Source organism: Rhinolophus ferrumequinum, chromosome 11 (assembly GCF_004115265.2).
Source record: "Rhinolophus ferrumequinum isolate MPI-CBG mRhiFer1 chromosome 11, mRhiFer1_v1.p, whole genome shotgun sequence".
In the NCBI taxonomy this organism is placed as follows: Eukaryota; Metazoa; Chordata; class Mammalia; order Chiroptera; family Rhinolophidae; genus Rhinolophus; species Rhinolophus ferrumequinum.
In genome coordinates, this window is record NC_046294.1 from 71,929,184 (window position 1) to 71,956,878 (window position 27,695).

The 27,695-nt window shown below is 39.4% G+C and overlaps 1 protein-coding gene across 1 annotated transcript in view; it reads right to left on the minus strand.

Moving 5' to 3' along the window:
• TMEM123 (transmembrane protein 123) overlaps window positions 1-27,695 on the minus strand; it is a 69,804-nt gene that overhangs the window by 3,055 nt on the left and 39,054 nt on the right. Inside the window, exons 7-8 of the mRNA XM_033118951.1 lie at window positions 2,918-3,274; window positions 1,612-1,765 (exon numbers count right to left, since the gene is read on the minus strand). Coding sequence (XP_032974842.1) covers window positions 1,612-1,765; window positions 2,918-3,274 — 511 coding nt within the window. The remainder of the gene's footprint in view (window positions 1-1,611; window positions 1,766-2,917; window positions 3,275-27,695) is intronic.

A 27,695-nucleotide genomic window follows, 5' to 3' on the forward strand; every position in this document is an offset into this window, starting at 1 on the left:
GTCTGTCTGCCCCAGACCCCATCTCTTAACTATTTCACTCCACTGTCTTTCCATGCAACTGCAAGAAACATAGGAGCTAACATTTTAATCAGTTATTACCCAATACATGAAAACTGGAAATGCTCATTATTACTAGACATAGAAGGTCTCAGTTTCTTTACTAGGACAAACATTAACTCCTTACTTATGGAATGTCATGATTTTTATAACTTCAAAGGAACTACTAGCTTTAAAATCCACTATTTTTTTTTAGTAGCACTAAGAAAAACACAGCCAATTAGACTACAACACAGTGCTTTCTCATCGCATAAACTCTAAGATATATTCTAATTTCAGAGGTGTTAAAATGTGGAAAAAAACAAAACTGTGTACTTACACTCAACTAAACATGGTATTTTCACCATCTACTTTTCCTACATGAAAATAAGAGTCCTATTAGAGTCAAATTCTGCTTCCGCCAGCACAGTTCCCTTAACAGGAATGGGGATTCTGGACTCTGACTTATTGCACAGGTATGCAGCATGTGGTCACATATATGTGGGGAAAAAATTAGCCCATAAAGCTAAAATTCCATACTTTGTAGTTAAGGCAGTTTAAAAGGAAAATCGCACATCTTAATTTAACTGCTTCACTATTTTGTAGCCTCAACTATATCAATAAATATTGATGTTATAGAAAAATGTGGCATTTAATTTACTATCATCAAAATATGCCTTCTGTTTAACTGCTTAAATTTACCACGAAAACAGATGATAAATATTTCTAGGAACATGTAGTGTTTTTAAAAAAAATACTGCAAATTTTAACGCTTAATCAGTATTTTTCAAATGTTTCTGACATGAAAAGTCTCTCTGTGAGATGCATATGTGTATAAAAACTTAAAGAACAAATTCTGGAAAATTGTCATCTATTCTATGGTGTTTACATAGACTAACAATCAAATGAATGAATTGGTGGTATTTGTACATGTAAGATGCAAAAGAAAAAACCAAAAGGATGTTGTTGGCGTAACAAAAGCCGGGAGATAACACCTCTAAAAATCATTAAGACCTACAGAATTATAAGAAGGCTCAACATGGTTTGGTTATCAGGACTTGATAAAACTCACCTAAAAAAGATGGTTTTACTACAGATAAAATAACGTATATTATTATACTAATAACTTACTTAATATAGTAAATTATCAGGGAAAATGTGGTTGTCAGAAGAATTCTTTTAGTTGCTTTCTTTGTCATAGAAAGCAAAAACCATGTTTTCAGTACTACTGACAAACATAAGACATGCTAGTTCAACAGCCACATGATAAGGTAGTTCTTAACCATTAGAGCTATAAGCAAGTGAAAAGGGTTGATTAACCTGGTGTCTGGTAAAAAAAAAAAAATGTATGATAACAATAAAATACAAACATTTTGATAGGTATATATGTCTATTTTTGTTTGTAAATAATTATCATCAGAAGCTGTACATAAACAATTTACTTTGATGGGAACATAACTCATAAATCTACAAATTATCCCTGAGATGAACACTGCCCCTACTCTGATATTTTGTCATGATATTTAAAGAAATACAGAAATAATAAAAAAAAAGTCTTGGTCAATCAAAACTCACATGGTTCTATACCGAATGCCTCTTCTTGAATAGTACGTTTTACATCCAATGTAAAGAATAGACAAAATTCCCAGTGTTAATGCAATACCACCAACAAAGCTGCCAATATCAAATTTTGATCCTTTATTGTCTTTAGAATTTACAGTTGCTGTGACTAGGAGAAAACAGAACAAAATAGGCTTTAGTGCTTTTTAAAAACATTGTAATAAGCTAAAACTTTCTGAATTTCTGTATCAATGAATGCTGAATTGGGGACAAGGGGGAATGTAAGCACAGAAAGTTGGTCTCCAGTATGTCTAGTGACTTGCCTCGCTCTAGTTTTCTTGTTTATCCAACACATTTCTTAAAGAAAAATCCCTAGTATCTGCAACCCCAAAATCTTAAGGTGTTTGATGGTGTTGGACTTGGACAGTCTACCAAAACCTCAGAGGCAGCAGGATTTCGGGAAAATTTTTCCTTAGGGATCCTCTTAAGAGTTCATGCCTTAACAAATTAGGTCTGGGTAACACAGCTGTAATCTTGTAACTGGATCCAATTTGAAGAAATGTTTCTGAGATTTCTCCTTTTGAATAAATTGGGAATTTAAACTTTGGTTTTATTGTGGCAAGAGTCCCTGAGACATAAAACTTGATTTCCATATGTAAATTGTACTAATAAAGAAAATAAACTAGATGGAGTAAAATAAATAAACACACACGAAAGAAACCATAGTCCGCTATTTGTTCTGATAAATTGAATCACTAGTTTTCAAAGAGAACTTCAACGTTGGATAACTAAAAAGACAATCTTAGGGTTTCGGAACTCATCATTTCACGGGTATTATATTTTTAAAAATGCAAAAAATAGAGTGCTGAGGCTCTTGATACTACATACGTGATTATATCTAATACCATTTAAAAATATCTTTATGGCACAAATGAATTAAAACCAAAGTTCACCATGATTTTGGTTTAGAAATCATGTAGATTGAACCTGCCTAATTCCTTCCTATAATGAGGGAGAGAGAGAAAGGTGTAACAAATTCTCAAACCATATAAAATAAAATACTGTTAGGATAGATTACTTATTCACAGGTAACCCTCATAAAGTCATTATTTGGCATGATTAAGTTGGAATCCTTTTCTTTTTTTAAGGGACAAGAACACTAAGTCAACTGACTCTTTTCTTGATGTCTACAACTGATTTATTTAACAGGAAATCATTGTCTAAATTTCTGTATTTATTTGGCAGAATGGAATTATGATGTAAAGGTGGCATTTAACGACTATCTTCAGCATGGGAAAAACAGGTCAATTTTAATACATACTTGTTACTGATGAAGAAACAGATGTCACCGAACTATTGTGGGTTGTGGTCATCGTGGATGTTGACATCCGGGTTGTGTTTTGTGAAAGACTTGTTACTTTGGTCGTAGACTTTAAGGTGGTAGAAGTCACATTTGTTGAGACCTGTGGTGTTGTCCTTTTGGATGTTACGGGTTTCAAGGTGGTGACTGTCCCATTTTTTGAGGCTGAGGAAACTGTAGTTGTTGATGGTTTTGTTGTGGGTTTCGAGGTGGTGACTGTCTCATTTTTTGAGACTGAGGAAACTGTAGTTGTAGATGGTTTCACAGTGCTTTTGGAAGATTCATCTATATGGCTGGCAGGCACATGTGTGGTATTCCCTGTAAGAATAGCAAGAAACATTAAAACTGGAGCTATAACTTAGGGAATTAAGATCCCACATCACTGTGACTTTCATGGTCACACGTAAAGAAAGAGGTCTAACAAATACAGCAGCATGAAAGATACCTGGTCCATTAAGACTTTGCACTATATAGCAATAAAATCTCTCAAAGCAGTAAAATACTCAACAGGAACCAAGCCTAGATTTACATAAAGTTAGGAATTTTTGTGAAGATGTGAAACAAGTAATTGAGTTCCAGAGGACTGAGTTCCTTCGATACAGTAATAATCTCTTGACCATCTCTGTCTGAACATCTTACCATACTTCCTGTCACAGATATTAGTTGAATAGATGAATAAATTAATGAGTGTAAGGGTTTTTAAAGTTTAAAGTTTCTCTACCACATCCTTCCAAGGAGCTTTGAGCATGTTTCAAATTCCTGTTACATTTTCTCAACTTTGAGTCTCTCTGTTGTGTGGTCTATTTGGGTCTCTAATACTCTTCCACTGAGTATTATCTAATATTTTTAAAAGGCCAAAGGAATGAATACTTTTGTACTATATAGACCAATAAGTAATAATTTTCCAGTAGATGATGCAAATGCTATGAAGTTGAACTAATCTTTTATTATTCAATTCTGAATGCTCTGTGTAGATATAATACACTTTAGCATGGAAATAATCACCTTTTATTTTAAACTAGTGAATGAATTCTATTGCAGTGCAATTAAATACAGCAAAGAACCAGCGTTTATACCATATCTTTAGAACAGAATGATCTTTGCAGAGTACAACAATTAACAGTGTTGCTTTGGGATTCAGCACACACACAGCCCCACTCCCTTTTCCCTGCCCAAATCAGAAATTCTTCTCATACTACACAAAGTCACATGGGCAAAACTAGGGAGTAATAAATAACAGGTTAGTTCTACACGAAGAAAGTCCAAATGTGTTAAAGAAACAAAGCCACTGAAAATATCTACAAACTGACAAAACAGGCAAGTAAGTTTTGTATTAGGCTGTGTTTCATGATGTTTAAGTGTGTAAACTGCAATGCGAGGATGCTCTCCTCAAGGTCAGAACTCACATCCGGTGACCCACCTCCCTGTCTGTAATGTAAGTAAAAGTTATTCATGCTGCTCCACAAATGATACCATCCCATCATGGAAGTCTGGATGTCTCCCTTCTTCCTTAACTGTTCAGTTCTGCCTAGTACACCTGCGGGAGTTGGCAGAGTTAGCACCTGCAAAGGGTTGCGCCTGACCAGACTTTGCCAGTCAGCCATTCAGTCTCCTCCAGCATCTAAGCAGAAGTTGTAAAGGCATGGGGGTGGGTGAAATGGATGAAGGGGTTAAAAGGCACAAACTTCCAATTATAAAATAAATACAAGTCAGTCATGGGAGTGTAATGTATAGATGGTGACTGTATTAGAAAGTTGCTAAGAAAGTAGACCTTAAAAGTTTTCATCACAAGGAAAAAAAATTTGTAATTACATATGGTGATGGATGTTAACTAAAACTTATTTTGGTTGATAGCTTCACAAATATGGAATCATCATGTTGTGTACCTGAATCTAATGTCACGTGTCAATTATATCTCAATAAAATGAAAAAGTACTAAAAACAAAATAAAATAAAAAATAAAAAAAGTTGTAAAGGCCGGGAGAGGGTAAGTTACTGGAGTGTCACTGATGTGTGTCCACGCCCGCCTCACCCATGGAGGAAAAGAGGTGAAGGCCAACCCTCATTTCAAACTAAGCTGGAAAGGCTCCGAAGGAACCACTTCAAGGGCAGGACCAGGATTGGATTCCAATCTCCTGGATTGGAAGGGCCAGACACTAGGATTTGACTCAAGCCTGAAAAGTAACAGCTAAAGGTGAGATGGTGTGGCTGAGCTATCTCTACCTGCCAGGAGAGTTTAAAACGCGGAACTGGGAGCAGACTATTGCCACTAACAGCAAAGGTGCTTGTTCCTCCTGAACTAACTCAGGCCCCATGGCGTTGCCTTAAAAGAAGCCTCCCCCGAGAGTTCTTCAGAGGGTCAGCTGGGCGTGGGGGGAGGGGAGGTCCCACTGCAGCATAAGGGGAACTAGAGCAGTGGAGGCCCCAGGTGGAGGGTCTCCCAGGAATCTACCTAAAGAACCAAGTCGGCCATGAGGGCACCTATGCCAGCTGAAAACATCCCAGCCTTCACCCAACTGGCTTTCTTCCCTAAACCCCTTGTCTGATCCTGTAAGGGTCAAAATGAGCAGAAGTGAGGGAAAAAAGGCAGAGCAAGGAAGGAAGCCACCAATGTCAACTTTCCCACTGCAGACTTCCAATCCTGAAGCAGGCCAGGTTGGTGGAAAGAAGTTCCAACTTTGAATCACTGTAGAGTTTTATTACTTTGGTATTATTCTGGAAAGGAGAGGCTTCCTACTATCCTGTTTCCCCAAAAATAACACCTAGCCAGACAATCAGCTCTAAAGCGTCTTTTGGAGCAAAAATTAATGTAAGACTCAGTATTATATTATATTAATTATATTATATTATATTATATTATATTATATTATATATTAAGGACCCAGTCTTATATTATACTAAAATAAGACCGGGTCTTATATTAAGTTTTGCTCCAAAAGACGCATTAGAGCTGACTGTCCGGCTATGTCTTATTTTCGGGGAAACACGGTAAATACAACTCATTCAATAAAATGTACATACTACGGATAGATAACCCCTCAGTGTAGGTGGAAGGGTGGAATTGCCAGGGAAGGGGTGTATGTGACACACAGTTGTTGATGTTTAGAGTTATGGGTTGAACTGTGTACCCCCAAATTCATGTGTAAGTCCTAACCTTCGGATGTTACCTTATTTGGAGATACAATCTTTACAGAGTAATCACGTTAAAATGATGTCATGAGGATGGGCCTTATAAGGCGAAATGGGGGGTTAAGTAACACTTATCCTTATCAAACGGGGCTATTTGGAGACAGACCCACACACAAGAAGAACGCCACATGACGATAAGGCAGAGATCAGGGCGATGCTTCTATAAGCCAAGGAATGCCAAAGACTGCCAGCAACCCACTAGACACTAGGCAAGAGGCATGGAGCGGATTCTCTCTCACTGCCCTCAGGAGGAAGCAGCCCTGCTGACAATGTGGTCGTGGATTCTAGCCTCCAGAACTGTGAGACAATAAATACCTGTTGTTTAAGCCACACAGTTTGTGGTCCTTTGTTATGGCAGCCCTAGCAAACTAACACACTCAGGTGCACAGTTTTTTCATTTCTAACAAAATGTGTCTGTTGGCAGCTGTATGACACTCAGTCGTGACTGTGCTGCTGGTTCCTTCTACAGATCTTTGAAACGAATCACTGTGAGACGAACTAAGTCAGTCAATACTTGTCAAATCAGTCTCAAAACTTGTTTTGAAATCTTCTATAGATTTCAGAGAATTTCTCAGTCTTAACTCCTAATTACTAATGTAATTACAGAGAAATGAAAGGGCTGTAATAATGGTATCTGTGCCCTTCCTTCCCCACAATTGCAGTGTTCAGGAGGAAAAGAACAAGATAAAGAACATATGTATGGATATGGGTGATGTTTTGTCACTTCTGTAAAAATACAATAGTCCAATTAGCTCTCCATTTTTGTTTTGCGATAAGAGAACTATTCCTTGTGCATGATTTCTCTATGATAGAATTAACTCTTCTCGTGATCAAGTGTTGGTGATATTTTCCAGACACGATGGGTATGAGCTCAAGTTCTGGATCAGCTCAGCCATTTACTTGGCTGGGTTACCTTAGACAAGCTACTTAACCTCTCTGAGATTCACTCTCTTTCCCCATCTATAAGAAGGGATATCAAAAGTATTTGGAAGAAACTGAGATAATTTGCTTCGAGCACTTAGGACAGTGCCTGCTACAGAGAACTTGCACAATGAATGTTCTTGGTTTTAACATTAGTTTTATTAAATCTATCTCCCCTACAGAGCTACACTGGAAAGTTCCCCACAGAAGTCCAAAGAGTAGGCCTGGCCAGATAGAGCCCCTATTTCCATGGTTATCACTGCTGCCATCTGAATAACATTATATTGAAGAGGGGATTTTCAGTTCATCAATGTAAATATCCAAAAAAGAAAAAAAGTGATGCCCCAGGCTTTTTGTTCTACTAATACCAATTGGCCACCTTCTTAGGCCAAGGCCAGTAGAAAGCAGCCTGTATTTTCTAGTTCTAAGTAAAAGTACTCATCCTCTTCAAAGTCTGCATTTATTCCAACTATCTTTGCATAACGCTGTTGTGCTGAAATTACTTTCCTTTGTCCTATACCCTTGAGTCCAAAAAAACTTAAGTGCCATATTTTTCCCTTTAAATATTTCAAACTTAACGGTGGCAATTTGTTTTCATCAAGGCATCAAATACACACTGAAACCAGAGCTGAAAATACATATCCATTTTTTTAAAATTTCAGTTACTTTAAAATGGCATAGTAGTAGCTTTTTTCCCCCTATTACAGTTGCTCCAAATACTAAGCTATTTAAGACACGGACCATCAATTTCTAGTATCAGAGTTATTTTGAGGAGACTGTGACTCTAAGCACAGACTGCAGCTTGAGCGAATTAAAAAACAATTAGTTTTGTGTGTGGCTCTGGGAATATTTTTAAACTCTGATAACCCTGAGAACCTCTTTTCTAACTAAATATCAGTGTGGTCCTTGAAATATTCATTATTTAGAAAGCAAAGAGGACAGCACACGATGTCAACAGACTCATTCGAAAACATTCTTCTGAATTCAAATTACCTGCGGACCAAAAATCCACAGGACTGAAAAATCTAGATGAAAGAACCTAATAAGAAAATTGGGCTTAAAAAAAATAGTGTCATCACAAAGAACTGTTCATTTTTCTGAAAATCAATATATTTTTACAAGTTCCTAAATTTACACTTTTAAATTCCAAAAAGGAAAATAACTGTATATACATGAACACAGAACAATAACACCTGGAATGTTTTAAGTAAGTTATACTATATCTGCAATAAATTTTATTTCCACATTTTAGTTACACTATCTTTCACTCTACCTAAATCTCTTACTAATATAAACAGGATGTCTGTTTACTCTGGCAAGAACTGAAAGAGGTATTTTTAGTCAATGTAATTATCTGCCTAAGGACAGTGGGAGCTAACAACTGTGAGATGCAGTCCAGGGTTGTTAAAGGAAATTCAGTCTGATGGGTGATCCTGTTCATTCCCAGAGCTGTATGGAATAAAGTAGCAGAGCAGAGAGGGTCAGAAAAGCAGCAAGGTTTTTCAAGGCTGTCAGACTGCCAAGAGACTAGGCCGGAGTTGGCTGGTGCTATGTAGACAATGTCCAGGTTTTATTATGTTTTTTTTGTCATAGGTATCATGCATTCTATTCCATCACCATAGTCTCAACCCCAATTAGTAAACCTGCTAATTACAAACAAAAAACAAAACAAAAAAAACACGAATCACAGTCACAAGGGCATCAGACAAGACTGATAGTATTTTTCCTCTGTTCCTGCTCAAAACCTTGCAAGCCTCTCATCCTGGCAATCTTCACTCAGCACACAACAGAATTCACTCTGATTGTTCTTCTCTCCCAACACACTCCAGGTAAGCTTAGCTTCTCACTACTCAAGAACCAGCCACGCTCATTCCTCCCACACTTGTCAAGGACCTACTCCATACCAAGAACTATGCTAGGAGGCTCTGCAGACATAGAAAAGATGCAATCCTTACCTGAAGGAGATCATGGATGAGTAAGAAAGATAACGAAACAATTGTTACAGTACGGTGTATCAGAGGCCATTTCCATTTTGACCTCCTTCCCATGCTCCCTTTTTATTGAACACTTATTTTTCATTTTTTTAAATTCTTAATTGTATTATTATTACTACCATAAAAATTAATGTCTTGTTTTGTCTTTTCAATAGAATTAGCTGGTTATTAATTGCAAGAACTATATCTTGTATTTTCATTTTGTTCTGCAAAAGTACCATGCAGTTTCGAGAGAATTTGATCATTTCTAGCATGTGTTCCAAACTGTGTAAGGAATAGAGGTGAGACCAAAAAGGTGCTAAACTCTTCGCCATGACAAACAAGGCCCATGTTTCTTCCGCTGCCTAATCTTCTGCCACTTCTTTTGCCCCAGCAGATCTAACTACTCTACCCTGGCATGGAGTTCATTTCTATGTTTCTGTTGCTTTGTCATATTTTAATTCCTCTGTCTGGAATGTTTCCCACCCATTTTCAGCATGGTGAAATTCTATTAATGTTCAAGGCCTAGTCTAGAAATCACACTAAAGTTACATTAAATGGACTAAACAGACCCCTTAAAAGATAAAGATCATCAGATTGGATAAAAGAAAAACAACAGTTTACAAGTGATATATGTTAAACATAAAATACAAAAAAGATGAAGTGTTGAGTAATTCTTGTTCAAGATGATGGCAGGAAGATTCTAAACTCACTTCTTCCCATAAATACACCAAATCTACAGCCACATCTGGTAAAATTTCCTCTGGCGGGGGGGACCCTCAAAAATTAGCTAGGTTAACATTCTCATTATACAGTTCCCAGAAAGAATAAAGGGGGCAGAAAACTTACTGGAAAAATAATAGCTAAAAACTTTCCTAGTCAGGGGGAGCACAGGCATCCAGATCCAGAAAGCTCAGAAAGTTCCAAATAAGATGAACCCATAGAGACTCATACACATTATAATTAATGTGTCAAAAGTTAAAGACAAGGAAAGAATCTTAAAAGCAGCAAAACAACTTGTTATGTACAAGCCCCTCCCCCACCGTTTAATAAGACTATCAGCAGATATTCATCAGCTCCAGGTCGTTGTCCTTTCAATCTAGTTGTGGAGGGCGCAGCTCACTGGTCCATGTGGGAATCGAACTGGCAACCCTGTTTTTCAGAGCTCACGCTCTAACCAACTGAGCCATCAGGATGCCCCTATCAGCAGATATTCAGCAGAAACTTTGCGGGCCAGAAAGGAGTGGCGTGATATATTCAAAGTGCCGAAAGAAAAACTTCCAACCAAGAATATTCTAATTGGCAAAGTTGTTTTTCAGAATTGATGTACCGTTTTCCAGAATAGCAAAAGTTAAAGGAGTTCATCACCACTAGACCAGCCTTACAAGAAGTGTTAAGTGATTTCTTTACACTGACATGAAAGGGCATGAACTAGTAACAGAAAAACACATGAAAGAATAAATTCACTGGCAAAGGTAAAATTCAGAAAGATCTAATGTTCTAAAGGTGGTGGTCTGAAGCTAATATGAAGGTTAAAAAACAAAACTAGTAAAAACACAACTATAATTAGTTTAGGATTACAAAACATAAAAGATACATGTAACACCAAAAACAAAATCTGGGGGGAAAGTAAAAATGCAGAGCTTTAGAATGCATTCAAACATAACTTGTTATCAACCTGAAATAACTATTATAAATATAGGTTGTTATATGTAAACCTCATGGTAACCACAAAGCAAAAACCTATTGTAGATAGATAAAAGATAAAGGAATCTAAGCATACCATTAAACAAAATCATCAAACCACAAAAGAGAGCATGAGAAGAAAAAAGAACAGAACTACAAAAAAGCCATAAAAAAATTAACAAAATGGCAATAAGTCCATACCTATCAGTAATTACATTAAATGTAGTTAGACTCAATTTTCCAATCAAAGACAGAGTGGCTGAATGGAAAAAAATCAAGACCCATCTATATCCTGTCTACAAGACATTCACTTCAGATGTAAGGGCACACACAGACTGAAAATAAAGGGATGGAAAAAGATATTCCATGCAAATGGAAACCAAAAGAAAGCTGGAGTAGCAATACTTACATCAGACAAAATAAACTTTAAAACTGTAGCTTTAAAGGCTGTAATAAGAGACAAACAAAGACATTATGTAATGACAAAGGGGTCAATCCAAGAGGATATAACATTTGTATATATTTATGCACCCAACATAGGAACACCTAAATATATAAAGCAAATAGTAACAGACTTAAAGAGAGAAATAGACAGCAATACAATATCAGCAAGGAACTTTAATACTCCACTTGTATCCATGGATAGATCATTCAGACAGAAAATCGGTAAGGAAATATCAGCCTTAAGCCACATTAGACCAGATGGACTTAAGATATATACAGAACATTTCATATAAAAGTAACAAAATACACATTCTTCTCAAGTATACATGGAACATTCTCTAGGAAAGATCATATGTTAGGGTGCAAAATAAGTCTTAACAAATTTAAGAATAATAAAATTATATCAGGTATCTTTTCTGTACAGTGGTATGAAACTACAAATTAATTATAAGAAGAAAACTGGAAAATTCACTAACATGTGTAGATTAAACAACATGCTACTGAACAACCAATGGGTCAATGAAGAAATCAAAAAATACCTTGAAACAAATGAAAACTGAAATACAACATACCAAAAATTATGGGATGCAGCAAAGCAGTTCTAAGAAGGAAGTTTGTAGGGATGAATGCTTACCTCAAGAAACAAGAAAAATCCCAAATAAGTAAAATTATACCTCAAGAAACTAGCAAAAGAAGAAACAACTAAGCCCAAAGTTAGCAGAGGAAGGAAATAAAGATCAGAACAGAAATAAATGGAATAGAAACTAAAAAGAAAATAGAAAAGATCAGTGAAACCAAAAGCTGGGTCTTTGAAAAGATAAACAAAATTGACAAACCTTTAGCTAAATTCACACACACACACACACACACACACACGGACTCAAAATAAAAAAATGAAGGAGATATTACACATCGTACTACAGAAATACAAAAGATAAGAGACTACTATGAACAATTATGTGCCAACAAATTGGTAACTCAGAAGAAACACACAACCTTCCAAGACTGAATCATGAAAAAACATAAAATCTCACCGGACTGATTACTAGTAAGGAGATTGAATCAGTAACCATAGACCTACCAATAACCTATAGTCCAGGACTAGATGGTTTCACTGGTGAATTCTACCAAATTAATACCAGTCCTTCTCAAACTCTTCCATAAGTTGAAGAGGATGGGAAACACTTCCAAACTTATGAGTTATTACCCGGATACCAAAACCAGAGACCACAAAAGAAGAAAACTTACATGCCAATATCACTGATGAACATAATCCTCAACAGAATACTAGCAAACCAAATTCAGTAGCACATTTAAAGAATCCATTCACCATGGTCAAGTGGGGCTTATTCTAGGGATATAAGGATGGTTCAACATCCTTAAGTCAATCAATATTATACACCACATTAACAAAATGAAGGATAAAAATCATATGATCATCTTAATAGATGAAGAAAAAGCATTTGACAAAATTCAACATTTATATATGATAAAAACTCTCAACAAAATGGGTATAGATAAAACATACCTCAACATAATAAAGACTATACAGACAAACCCACAGCCAATATATACTCAATGGTGAAAAGCTGAAAGCTTTTTCCTCTAAGATCAACAAGACAAGGGTGTCATTATCACCACTTCTATTCAACACAATATTGAAAGTCTTAGCCACAGCAATCAGACAAGAAATAAAAAATATCCGAATTGGAAAGGAAGAAGTAAAACTCTAAAGATTTGCAGATGACATGATACTACTATATAGAGAAAACCTGAAGATTCCACCAAAAAACTATTAGAATAAATGAATACAGTAAAGTTGCACGATACAAAATCAATAAACAGAAATCTGTTGCCTTTCTATACACCAATAATGAATGATAAGGAGGAAAAATTAAGAAAACAATCCCATTTACAATTGCATCAAAAAAGGAATAAATTTATAGCTAGGAATAAATTTAACTAAAGAGGTGAAAGACCTGTATTCTGAAAACTATAAGATACTGAAATCAAAGTAAATCAAAGTAAATGCAAATAAATGGAACAATATACCATGCTCATGGATTAGAAGGATTAATACTGTTAAAATGTTCTTACTACCTAATGCAGTACACAGATTCAATGCAATCCCTATCAAAATACCAATTGCATTCTTCTCAGAACTACAACAACTAATCCTAAAATGTATGTGAAACTACAAAAGACCCCAAGTGGCCAAAGAAACCTTGAGAAAAAACAAAGTGGGTGGTATTATGCTCCCTGATTTCAGACTATACTACAAATCTACAATAATCAAAACAGTATGGTACTGGCATAAAAACAGATATATATAGATCTATCTATCTATCTATCTATCTATCTATCTATCTATCTATCTATCTATCTATCTATCTATCTATCTATCTATATCTATATATATCAATCAATGGAATAGGATAAAGAGCCCAGAAATAAATCCTTGCTTATATGGTCAACTAATCTGTGACAAAGGAGGCAAGGACATACAATGGGGTAAAGACAGTCTCTTCAATAAGTGGTGCTGAAAAAACTGGATAGATACATGCAACGAAATGAAATGGGATCAATTTATTACACCATATACAAAAATATACTCAAAATGTATTAAGGACTTAAATATAAGACTTGAAACCATAAAACTCCTAGAAGAAAACACAGGCAGTACACTCTTTAACATCGACTGGTCTTAGCAATATCCTCTCCGATAGTTCTCCTTGGGCTAAGGCAACAAAATAAAAAAATTAACCCAATGAGGCGATATCGAACTTAACAAGTTTTTGCACAGCGAAGGAAACGATCAACAAAATGAAAAGATGACCCACTGAATGGGAGAAGATATTTGCAAATGATACATCCAATAAGGGGTTAATATGTAAAATATATAAGGAACTTATACAACTTAATATAAAAAAATCCAATTAAGAAATGGACAGAGAATCTGAATAGACGTTTTTCCAAAGAAAACGTACAGATGGCCAACAGGTAAATGAAAAGATGCTCAGAATCACTAATCATCAGGGAAATGCAAATCAAAACCACAGTGAGATATTATTACCTCATGCCTGTTAGAATGGCTATCATCAAAATGAGAGGACAAGTATTGCCGAAGATGTGGAGAAAAGGGAACTCTTCTGCACTTTGGTGGGAATATACACTTTGGTGGGAAAGTAACTTGGTGCAGCCACAATGGAAATCAGTGTGGAAGTTCCTCAAAAAATTAAACATAGCTATCATATGATCCAACAATTTCATCTCTGGGTATTTATCCAAAGGAAGTGAAAACACTAATTCGAAAAGATACCCACACCTCCACGTTCACTGCACACTGCATCATCATTTGCAATAGCCCAGACATGGAAACAACCTAAGTGTCCAACGAAGGATGAAGGATTAAAGAAAATGTAGTATAGACTCGTAATAAAATACGATTCAGTCATAAAATGAAGGAAATATGGCCATTTGTGACAACACCGATGCACCTTGAGGGCTTTACACTAAGTGAAATATACAGAGAAAGAAAAATACTCCGTGATCTCACTTATACGTGGAATTAAAAAAAAAAATAGTTCATAGGTACAGAGAACAGACTGATGGTTGCCAGAAGTATGCGGTGGGGAGTGAGTGAAATGGGGTCAAAAGGTATAAACTTACAATTATAATAAAGAAGTCCTGGGGATACGTACAACAGCATGATGACTACTCAATAATACTGTATTGCATATTTGAAAGTTTCTAAGAGGGTAGATCTTATAAGTTATCACAAAAAATTTTTTTAACTGTGTGGTGACAGATGTCAACTAGACCTATTGTGATCATTTTGTAATATATACAAAAATCGAATCATTATGCTGTCCACTTGAAATAATGTTATATATGTCAATTATCTTTCAATGAAAGAATTACCTTTGCATATTTTTTAATTAAATTTTATACAGTATGTTTATGCAACAAAGTAAGACAGATTCCATACTCCCCCTACCAAATTTGCCATTTAAAAACATGCTGAAGATAAGATAATTCTAAAGCTTTATTTATTTATTTAAATAAACCCACAGCCAATTTCTAGCAAGTTCAAAGCAAGAAAAGCTACAGATGCAGGCAGAAAATAGTTGTGATAAATTAAAGGAATAATTAATAAGTACCTACCATGAATAAAAAAGGAAAAGAAACAGATGAGACAATGATAATATCAGCCAGATTATGACTGTAAACAAATTTTACCTGGAACACGGTCATGCATGCATTTACATATTGCTTATGGTTGCTGTCACGCAACGACAGAATTGAGGATAGCTACAACTGAGACGCTATGGGCTCCAAAGTCAAAAATAGTCTACCTGCCGCTTCACAGAAAAAGTTTGCTGACTCCTGATAAAGGTTGTCGGTCTGTTTAATAACTGTTAATCGTCTGTAAAGGCTTCTGTGAGGATCAAACATATAAAAATTACGCACGACTAACACACTCTTCCCTAACAAGAACTTGTGGTTTCACACCCTAAACCATTATTGCAATAATTTTAGCCTAGAAAAGACGCATGTTGGCCATAAACTTTTTTTCTTGGGGAAGTACCCACAGCACAAACAGCTTAGATAATATCTGGTATTCCATCCAAGATAAACTCATTGCAAAAAGTACTTCTAAGTCTCTAGATGGGGAATACTACGGTATGGCAGTGGTTCTCAGCTCCAGCTGCACATTAGAGTCACCTGGGTAGGTACCATCCAACACACTTATTTAACTACTTCAGGGTGGGGCCAGTGTTGAGAACATTGCTGTACAGGATTATTAGTTACAGTAAACCAATTTATAAATTGGGAAGCATCTACCAGAAGTGATTACTTTGGTTTTGAAACCATTTATATTTGCAGCTGTTCATTCTGACAGATCCAGTTATATACTATGACCATTCTAAGATAATGATGACAAAATGATGCCATCTACCTAAAAGAGAGTACTTATGTGTTTATTCTAATGGGAAGCATGCATCTAATTCCTCCCCCAAAGTATTAAATTATAAAAAAATACAATTTAAACAGAAAGGGGCAAAGATGAAGATAGGACAAGAAATACACACATGACACCGAGAGCCTGGAAACTGCTCTCTCAGACTCTGTCCCCACACTCCACCCCTACAGGGTCTCGCCTCACAATCTACGCAACAAGCATCTTCCGCAAGGGTCCCTGTGCAAGGAGCCTGGAGGTGAATGCAGTATCCTGGACACAGCCAGGCTCTCTCAGGGCACCACCAGTCCTTCTGGGCACAGCCAGACTTCCTGGGCTTCTTAGGGTACCACCAGTCTCCTCCTGCCCTCCTGGCAGGTGGTACTGTCGCACTGTAACCACGCGTCAGGGCTGTGGCAACACTTGAGGAGGGTGGTGAGCATGCCCGCGTGTCATCGCTTTCACCACCCGGATCCAGAGACGGAACTCTCCTACCGATGTCTGTAAGCTGAGGCCATGTAGCACATCCATCCCTAGAATGAATATACTCCGGAACAGGGGAGACATAAATCTTGTAGGTACAAGAGGGAAGCTTTCCTATACCCAGTGGTAAGGAAACAGCTTTTATAGTCACAGTCTTTTCCCCGTAGCCATCAATGCAGATTGCTGGTCCGGGGAACACAGTGCCACCAAGACAAAAAGGTTTGGATGGGATGGGTGAGTGATTGTTTCACTGCCCCACTGTTGACCTTCAACATATTGCTGGATAAGGACAAACTAGTAAATGGATTTTAGGCAGAAAAAATAACAAACATTCTCAGCATTACTCTAAGTATTTAACAAGCCTCAGCTGGGTATGTACCGAATACTCTTGATGTTCATGTTCTACAAACCTACATATAGGAAATACTGCCAGTCTGTCTGCATTGTAAAATACACATAAAACAGTAACAACAACTTCTCATTCCCTGAAATATCATTTCATTGGTATTTAGCAGGGCTAAAATGTGTGACAAAACAAGTCTGAAATATTTTGAAATAACATTATTAGAACTGTATTTGCAACCTCAAAAGGCTGTGCAGGTGGTGCTGTCACTCAGGTGCAGAAGATTTACGGCCAAAACATGAGAATAAGCATGTACAATGTGCAGCTGCCACATAAGAATTTGGTCATTAACAAGCTCAAAGCACCACAACAAAGAGATATTCAGTCAGCAGAAAAATCCTGTCTGCTCAAATGTCAGCAAAAAGAAATCCCTAGAGATGACAACTCTACAGTTTAGTAGCCACTACGTAGTAAATAATTTTAATTCATCATGTGAGGGCATTAGAAAATTTAATATTTAATACTGAACATTTTTTCCTGCACAACCAAAGAAAAATGCAAACTTTGCAATTACTGAAAATACACGCTTAAAATGCTAGAAATGTCCCAGAGTCAAGATGGCAATAATCTGTGGGAATAGGAAGAAAATACTGAACATCTGCTGTGTGCTAGTCACTGTATTAGGTGCTTTTCATATTTCAGTTTTTAAAAAATGTCATGTGATCTGTATAGCAGCACTGAGAAATAGGTTTGCTCCCCACAACCTACAGAGAAGAACACTGTGACTTAGAAGGTTAAGTAAATAGTCTACTAAATTGCTCGCTGTAAGAAAGTGGTCAGCAGACCTGAACACAGGTTGTTGGATTCCTCCAGGTTAGGGATTTTTCCACGTATTTGCTGTTTCCTGATGAAAATCCACCTGAATTCCAGAGCTTCTTGTATTTACTTTGGGTACAATTTTACCATTGACTAGCTTCATTGCACTTAAATCACATCAAAGAACAAATGTATACACTTAATACCAAAAGTTGAAGCTAAAATAAGAGCTTCTAAGATTTTTAAAAATTTAAATTTAAAAATTAAGAGCCTCATGTAATTTTTATTAAGCAATACTGAAGACTTACAAAAAGGTACAAAGAATACAAACATCTGAGTTCTCACTATTGTGATTAAGAAATAATACTTTGCCAATGAAGAAATCCCTGGGAGTGACTGGTTAGCGCAGTTGGTTAGAGCGCAGTGCTCTAAGGTTACACCAAGGTTGCCAGTTCGATCCCCGCATGGGCCACTGTGAGCTGCACCCTCTTTAAAAAAATAAATGAATGAATGAATGAATGAATGAGAGAAAGAGAATTAAAAAAAAAAAAGAAATCCCCCAAAGGTGTGCCCTCCTCAATCGCAGTACTGTCAGAGTAACCACTATCCTGAATTTATCAGATTTCTTTATATTTTTACTTTACACTATTTCTAAGCAAAATACTGATTTTCACATGTTTAGATTTTTGTATAACTAGCATCATACAAGAAGTAGTTTGCTTTTGTTTTTTGTATTCAACGCTATGTTAATGAGCATTATTCATGTTGACATCTATACTTCTAGTTCATTTCTCATAGTACTTAAATTTTTTTATTCTGAGAATTATGTTTTGAGATGTTTTCTGTTTCTATGAAACTGATTACATGCAATGACTAACTCCAAATACCTTTCTAAGCAATCTATCCAGGACACAGCTGAATGGAAAAACATGTTTGTATAAGTTCAGTCTCTCTAGTTATAAGAGATCTATCCCCTTGGGCCCTCACTCAGACCCCAACAACTACTGACATAATAATTCCACTTCTAGGAATCTAGCTAAAGTTCGTAAAGGTATATATACACATGTTCATATACACATGAACATATACATGTATGTTCACTGCAGCACTGTTTAGAAGAGTAACAATATCAATTAATTGGGGCACAGTCAAGAAAATTATGGTACATCCACATTACAGAATATAATACGAACATGGAAATGATTCAGAGGGAGCTATACATACCATGGTAGTTTTAAAAAATATCCACAAATTCTTCGATATATCTCTCTTCAAAAGGTGAAGCCTAATTCCACTTCCCTTGTATGTGGACCTGAGACTTGCTTGGAATCTCTAGGATTGCTCACTCTTGGGGAAGCCTTCCACCTTGATGTGAAGATATCAAGCAGTGCCACCGTATTTCCCCCAAAATAAGACCGGGTCTTATATTAATTTTTGCTCCAAAAGATGAAGTAGGGCTTATGTTCAGGGATGTCATCCTGAAAAATCATGCTAGGGCTTATTTTCCAGTTAGGTCTTATTTTCGGGGAAACACGATATCCTATGAGAGGAACGGAGGCTCGCCAATTGCCAGCCTGTGAGTTATTTCACTTCCAAAGTGAGTCCTTCAGCCTCACTCAAGCCTTCACGACTGCAACTTCACAGCCGACCCCAGTTAAGTACCCAGCGACGCCAGTACTGAACTCTTCACCCACAGGAACCGTGAGATAATAAATACAATTTTAAACCACTAAGTTCTGGGGCTCTGTTATATAGCAATAACCTATAACATACTATAACACGAAAAGATCAATATTTCATAGTTCAGTCAAAAAAAAATAACCAATTTAAAGAACATTATGTATATGCCCATTTTGTATGTTCTTACCAGCAAACAGTATTATATCTAGGGATTTATTGCGAAGGGAAAGGGAAAGCAGACCAGATTCTTTTTTCATTTTATATGCTCTGGCATTGCTCGAAAGATTAAGTACATTCATTATTAATGTCTAAAATTTTTTTAAGCCTATAAAGACTTAAAAACATGAAAACATTTTAAACCAATAGCAATAAAAAAATCCCTTAACCCTTGTTAAAGAACAAAATTACCTTAATTTTAGACACGTTGCTCAGAATTTCTATTATGTGGTTTCCTAGTTGGTTGTTGATTAAAAGCAGCCTATTGAATGAAGAGTGGGCTATTAGAGGAAGACATTATGTTAATACAAAGATATGACAGTTGAGTCTGTTAGTAAAAAGGGGACAAAAGCTAAAATAAGCATCTGACGCCACTCAAGTGTAGGAACAAAGACCCTTATGTATCTAGAAGCCTCTGAGGGTATAACTGTCTCAAAATAATATAATTATAAAAACAATATTTATAAAGCAGTGAATAATTTATAAATTATTCCACATACAGAATTTTATTTTATCCCACAATAAATCTTGAGGCATACAGAAGTATTTTTACTACCATTTTACAGGTTTGGAAACAAACCCCTGGAGTGAGTAGAGCCAGGGCACAAAACACCCTGAATTCCACTCTAAGATCAAACTTGAAAACAGATATGATATTATTTATCTGATACTGAAAAGGAAGATGGTCAAACTTATAGATGTGGGTCTCCAAGTCACTACAGCCACAGTTAGTATTCCTTCCAGAGCAACCAATTCTGTACTGACTGCGTGCTCAAGTAACCTTTTCAGAAACAGTCTAAACACATGTACTTCGTATCAGGGGTTTCTGGGAAATGCTGGCAGAGGCAGAAAATCTTTGTTGAAAATGTAGAAGTAGGAAGGAAGAAAATTCTAACTTGTATCACTTTCTTTTTTCCAGATGGTAGCATATGTGTCTAATTATCTGCCAATCAATCACTTGATATTCTGAAGAGGGAGCCCGGTACAGAACAGGGGCAACCACTCCTGTGCTTAAAGGTTACACAGTCACTTTCTATCTGTACAACTTTTTCTCATTTTTAAAATAGGGAAAATAATATTTAACTCATATGGTTATTTTGTGGAATTCAATTTTAACAAGGGCTAAATACCTGTATAATGCTTGGCAGCACATCATGTTCAACCAGTGGTTACTATCGTTACTCCACCACCACCACCACCACCATTTTACAATAGGTTAAATGTGCAAATAAAGATGGCTTGGGCCTTCTTTCTAGCAAAGATAGACCATTTCTTTCTCTCACACCTTTCTTCATGCTGCGTCCTCCAATGATATGTATGTTTTTCCTCATTCCATCTCTGAATTTCACATCCAATCAAACCTAGTTCACGCTATTTCCTCCAAGATTTTTCTAACTGCAAGTAATCTCTCCCTCTTGAGTGCTCACTGATGTGTTCTGTACTTTTATTACTACACTTAGCACATTGGTCTTTTCTCATAGCTATTTTTGTACTTATTACCTTTTCAATTAAATTGTAAGCATCCTAAGAGCTGTATCTATGTCCAGTTACGTCTCTAGCTCGCACAGTAGCTGGCACAATGCCCAACACATATTAGGTTCAAAATGAACATTTGTTGAGTGGATATAACAAAGGAATATCAGAGGCTTATGTAGCAGAATTATCATTAAACTTCGATAGGAAGGTCAGCTGGATTTTTGTAGCTTTGAATCTAAGTAACAATAGTAACCTATTAGAACTCTGACTTCTCCACCCTTGACTACTGTATTTGGAACATTAACAGTAATAATAGTTAATGCGTACATAGCACTTAACATGTTCTAAGGGCTTTACCTATATTAACTCATTTCATCCTCACAACAACCCTATAAAGTAAGGAAATTAAGGCACAGAGATTTTAAGGTCGTATCATAATTCCTTTCTAACTGTATAAGAAAAAAGGCTAAAGAAAACTCGAATCAGTCAAAATAGGAGCCAACAATTCTTAAAAGCTATAATGGCCAAAAAGAATTTATTGAGCTTTCTAAGATTCTATACAGTTTACCTCAATCTTCACAAAAGTCTTGTGGGTTGGAAATCAGTTATATTTTATCTTCCATTCTTTCCCTATTCATATTTTAATGGATATTAATGCTTATGCTTTTTTCTCCAAGGTAAAAGAAGTTTCTACTATCGTCTATAATCAATTTCCACAGATCTACCAAAACACTTTTAGTTACCTGTAACTAAACAGTGTAAAAGTCGAGCAAAATGATCTCCCTATCTGTAGGCCCTGGACTACCACAGGAACTTACTTTGCCTGAGATCAACTGTTTTGCAACGAGCCAGTAGATTGACCAAGCATGTATAATCAGATATTTTAAAAACAAAAAAAAAGTTTATCTAAATAAAACCCTTGAGTGGAAAATTACCTAATGACCAATCTTTGTTTTTTACAATAATTTATCTCTACTTAATGAGCTTGCTATATAAGTTTTAGCTATCTAATGGAAAATATAAAAATTGTCTTTAACTTCATAATAGAAAAACCCAGAAAATTTACAGTCAAATAATATATGCAAGGATTTTGGTATGCCTTTTATTGCTGTTAACAGTGAAAGCAAATTTACTTGCCAGAATAAAGACTGAATGAGCATGTGGCTTAAAAAGACTGTTTTATTCCCTACTTATTGATCAAAATCCATGACAGGCTAATACATTCACAATTAGAAAAGTTCTATTTGGGTTGGTGACATCCTGACTACTATAGACTATCACAATAACTAACTGATGTAGATGCCCAAACACAAAACTTTTTTATTAACTGCATAGCTAGTTGTGGATAAAGTTTTTTATCTGGGTATATATATCAGTTATTTGATATTCTATTGTAGTAGGGACATCACTTTAAATCAAAAGCCACATATAATTAAGCTTAGTGAGTAAGGCACTAAGCCAAGAAAGGCCAAAAATTTGGCTTCTTGTAAACAAACAAAAGCAAAGTTGTGAATGCAGTAGAAAAATTCTTGAAAAAAATTCAAAGTGCTACTCCAGTGAACACACAAATGATGAGACAGTGAAACTGCCTACTGCTGATACAGAGAAAGTTTTAGTGGTTTGAATGTTGCGGATAAACGGTGGAGACCGAGAAACTCAAGCGGCATGCAGAGATCAGGGAGAACACAGCTTTATTTCTCCGGCGGGCTCAGCGGGATCGTTCCCAAAAAGACTGAGCCCACCGGCGAAATAAAGCTGTGTTCTCCCTGATCTCTGCGTGCCGCTTGAGTTTCTCGGTCCTCGCCGTGTTTTCCGCAACATTTGGTTCCCTGACTGGGAAACACAACCGCGCTGGCCCCTTGCACCACCGGTGTGGGGCGAGAGGCGGGCCGCGGAGCGACAGGGAACCCGAGAAGGGTGTAGGCGCGCCCGGCCAATTTTGGTGGTCCGCGAACTGGGCCTTGCCTGGGTGGCCGCGGCCCGCGTTTCCCCAGCTGGACCCGCGAAAGAGAGACCGGCGACAACCAGCCGGATCCTTCCATCGGACTAGGTGAGCCCCGGGGCCATTATCTGAGTCAGTCCTGTCCCACGTGACAGAAGGGGAGCCTGATCACCTCCCGGTAGGTTCTTATAACCTACCCAGGCAGGGACGCTCTTGGGAGGGTGTCTATCCTGGGAGGGTGTCTATCCTGGGAGGGTGTCTATCCGGTATGATTGTGTGAATGCTGATCGCGTGCCTGTCTGTTTGGTTCCACCGCTTTTAGCTACGGAACCTGAGTGGGCTGCACCCTGATTCTCGTGGAGCGTCATACAGCACAATGATAATCCACTCCACAGAGTGGCCTGGTCCGGGGCTTATACGGATAGACATTAGTCAAGACGCTTCTAAGTTCCTGTGGGGGACACAAGCAGGACAGCACCTGAGTGAGTCCCCCTCACCCCCGTCTGCGACATCGTACACTATGGGAGGGGAGCAAAGTAAGCCTACAGTGCTAGACTGCATGTTAAAGAATTTTGAGAAGGGTTATGGCGGAGATTATGGAGTCGGCATGACCCCAGGAAAGTTAAGAACCCTCTGTGAACTGGAATGGCCCACTTTTAACGTCGGCTGGCTGTCAGAGGGAACCCTAGACCTGGCTGTTGTCCAACGCGTTTATATTGTGGTGACTGGCAATCCTGGTCACCCGGATCAGTTTCCATACATTGATACCTGGTTGGAAATTGCCAGGACCCTACCACCTTGGGTAAGGTTCTGCTCTAGGAAAAAGGGACAGTGCAGGACTCTTTGTAACCCAGGCTCTGAAAGGAACTCCCAACGCCCCTCCGACAAATACTATACACCAAGGGGACCAAGAGGAGGAGCTGCAAATCCTGCCGCCACCAAACGTCCCACCAGTCCCACCAACCGCTCCGAATGCAATTCCAGACACCCCGCCACCCTCCGTTTCCCCGCCGGCCGCTCAACCTGAGGGCCAGCCTGCAGAGCCCACACCCCAAGATCTCACCCCCACCTTCGGCTGTGAAACGTCCCAGCCCTCCAGATGCCTCTCCGCGAAACCCGAGGGCCCGACCTTTTCGGCCCAGACGGGACACCCCTTCCTGGCCCACCTATAATCTACTACCAGCCCTTTACTACCACTGACCTCCTGAACTGGAAACATCACACCCCAGCTTACTCAGAAAAGCCCCAAGTTATGATTGACCTCATGGAATCCATCTTCCAAACACACCTGCCTACCTGGGAAGACTGTCAACAACTCCTTCACACCCTCTTTAACACCGAAGAGAGGCAGAGAATCCTACAAGAATCTCGAAAGTGGCTCAAAGAGATGGCTCCAGGAGGCATCACGGACACGGGGAGATGGGCTAACGAGGCTGCTCCTGACAACTGGCCCAACTGGGACTTCAACACAGAAAAAGGTAGAGGTGCTATCAGGAGGTATCAAGAGGCCAGTCTGTGGGGCCTCCGACAAGGGGGAAAGAAGCCGACTAATATGTCAAAGACAGCTGACGTAACTCAAGACACTGAAGAAACGCCCGGAGACTTCTACGAAAGACTATGCGAAGCTTTCCGCATATATACCCCGTTTGACCCAGAGGCGCCGAAAATCAGCGAATGGTAAATGCGGCTTTTGTTGCGCAGTTGGCCCCCAACATCCGCCGAAAGCTCCAAAAACTTGAAGGCTTCGCCGGGATGAACATCACCCAACTGCTAGAGGTGGCTAACAAAGTGTTCCGCAACCGCGACAACGTAGCAGAGCGAGAAGCTGTTAAGAGGATGAGACAGAAAGGAACCCTATTGGCGGCGGCACTCCAACAAAACACCAACCAAAGAAGGACTGTGGGGCAGACGAGAAATACAACGCAGCCTCGCCAGACGCTCAGAAAGGATCAATGTGCCTATTGCAAGGAGATGGGACACTGGAAAAATGAATGCCCCAATCGGCGACAGCCTTAACCCAGAAGCCATCTGCGGCCTACCCCTCCTAGTAAGAAGGAACCCGAGTTCATCGGCCTGGCCGGCATAGACTCTGATTGACGGGGACCAGGCTCTCAACTGCTAGGCCCCCGCGAGCCCACGGTTGATTCAGACATAGGGGGCCAAAAGATTACCTTTATGGTAGACACAGGAGCAGGAGACTCAGTGGTTACTTCCCCAGTGGCTCCCGTTACTAATTGGACTGTAACCATCATGGGAGCCACCAGAGAGCAGGCAGTAAGCCAGCCATTCTGCCAGTCTCGAACCTGCAAAGTAGGAGGCCATGTCATCTCCCATGAGTTCTTATATATACCAGAGTGCCGGATCCCACTGCTTGGGAGAGACCTACTCATTAAGTTAGGGGCACGGATTTCCTTCGAGCAATCTGGCCGAACAACCATGAACTTGAGCCCCGCCGAGCCACAACTTATCCTGTCCCTCAACACTCCTAGGGACGAAGAATGGAGACTATTTGAATCAGAGACCGCCGAAACAAATCCTGAGTACTACCGAACTAAGGTACCAGGGGTATGGGCAGAAAACAATCCTCTAGGACTTGACAGCAAACGGGCCCCTGTCATAATTGAACTAAAGGCCAGAGCCCAGCCACAACGGCTTCAACAATACCCGATTTCCAGGGAAGCTCAAATAGGCATTCAGACACATCTTGAACGGCTGAAAGATGTGGGCATCCTCGTTGAGTGTCAGTCCCCCTGGAATACACCGCTACTCCCCGTCAAAAAGCCAAATGGTGAATATCGCCCAGTTCAGGACCTCCGTACAGTGAATCAAGTAACTCAGTCTCTGCATCCAGTAGTTCCCAATCCCTACATCCTTCTCAGCCAGGTTCCACCGGAGGCCACCTGGTTCACGTGCTTGGATCTTAAGGACGTCTACCCTATGCATAAAGGATGATAAATCTTACTGGACTGCCATCCCTACACAGTCCAGTCGAATCTATGCAGGTTTTATGGTCAAAAGTCCCTCTGCTGGGACGCCACCAAGGGCTACCTGGACTTCCCTGTCCGCACACAAACAGGCGGACCTATCATAATTCCCCGGACCCTTCCCCCTGTCACCCCCATTCCTCGGGTCGTCTACCAGGGCCTTAACCTCACCTCTTTACGCCGACCACCACTCCTAAACTCCCCGGACTTCACTCAACAGCTTCTCAATACATCTTACCAGCTTTGGCTCAACTCCACTCCTCTCCCCACCAGTTCCCCCTGTTGGATTTGTCTGCCCCTTATCCGTTCAGCTTTTTTCGGAATACCCATTCTGCCCAACTGGCCCCTCCGCAACTCCACCAACACTTTCGCCTCAATAGTCACCGAACCCATCGGCGATCCTGTCCCGCTGGCTCCGCTGGCTCTGGCCATAAACCTCACCTGTTACCTGTCCCCTGGCATCACCCAGGCTCCCGACCCCCGCTGCCGGAGCTTTTCTGCACCTTTACCTTTCTGCACTCCTCCCGACATATTTCTCTTCTGTGACGGAGGCTACCCTTACAGGTGTCGGGACACACATCATAATGAAAGTGGCTGCATCCTCCCTTTCATTTCTCCTTCTGCCACCATTTTCACTGACGCTGAATTCCAGTCGCAGGTCTCCCCTTCCCTTCGCACCCGTCGAGCGGCTTTCGTCCCTTTCCTCATAGGTGCTGGCATCTTTACAGGGGTCGCTGCTGGTGCCTCTGGCCTTGGGACTTCCATCGATTTTTATTACAAACTTTCTCAAGAACTCAATGATGACATGGAGCGGGTCGCAGACTCACTCATGTAACTCCAGACCCAACTCTCTAGCCTGGCGGCGGTCGCCCTCCAGAACCGGCGAGCCCTAGACTTGCTCACGGCCGAAAAAGGTGGGACCTGTCTCTTCCTCCAAGAAGAATGTTGCTACTACATAAACCAGTCTGGAATCGTCGCCACCAAGGTCCGCGATCTCCAGGATCGCATACAGCGCCGCCATGAGGAGCTCGCCTCCTGGGGGTTTGGCTCTCAGTCCTGGACTTCCTGGCTCCTCTCTTTGGCGGGTCCCTTACTCTCCATTCTCCTCCTTGCTACCATCGGCCCCGTGCATCTTCAATGCCCTTGTCCGCTTCATCGAAAATACCGTCTCCCGTCAGACCACCGCCCGCATCCTTGACCTACGTGGCTATCGCCCCCTCGATTTAAATGATGATCTTCAGGGTTCCCCTTCTGATCATCAACAGGGGGGACATGTTGGAGCAGTTTTTTCCTGCAAGCACAGCCGTTAGGAGCTTTCCCGTCCCCCTCCCTTCTCCGATATCTTATCGGAGCAGTTTTCCTGTGAGCACAGCCATTAGAGGCTTTCCTGTCAGAGCAGTATCATCGAGCGATCACAGCTGTTAGGGACGGACCTCCTGGGCACACCGGCCAGCTTTAACCAATCCCTTAGCGCCACAATAACAATGGTGCGAATTCTCCCAAACCCGGAAGTCTAACCCTATAAAACAAAGCCCCCGACCCCAGTAAGTGCTTAGTCTTTTTGGGAACGATCCTGCTGAACCCGCCGGCGAAATAAAGCTGTGTTCTCCCTGATCTCTGCGTGCC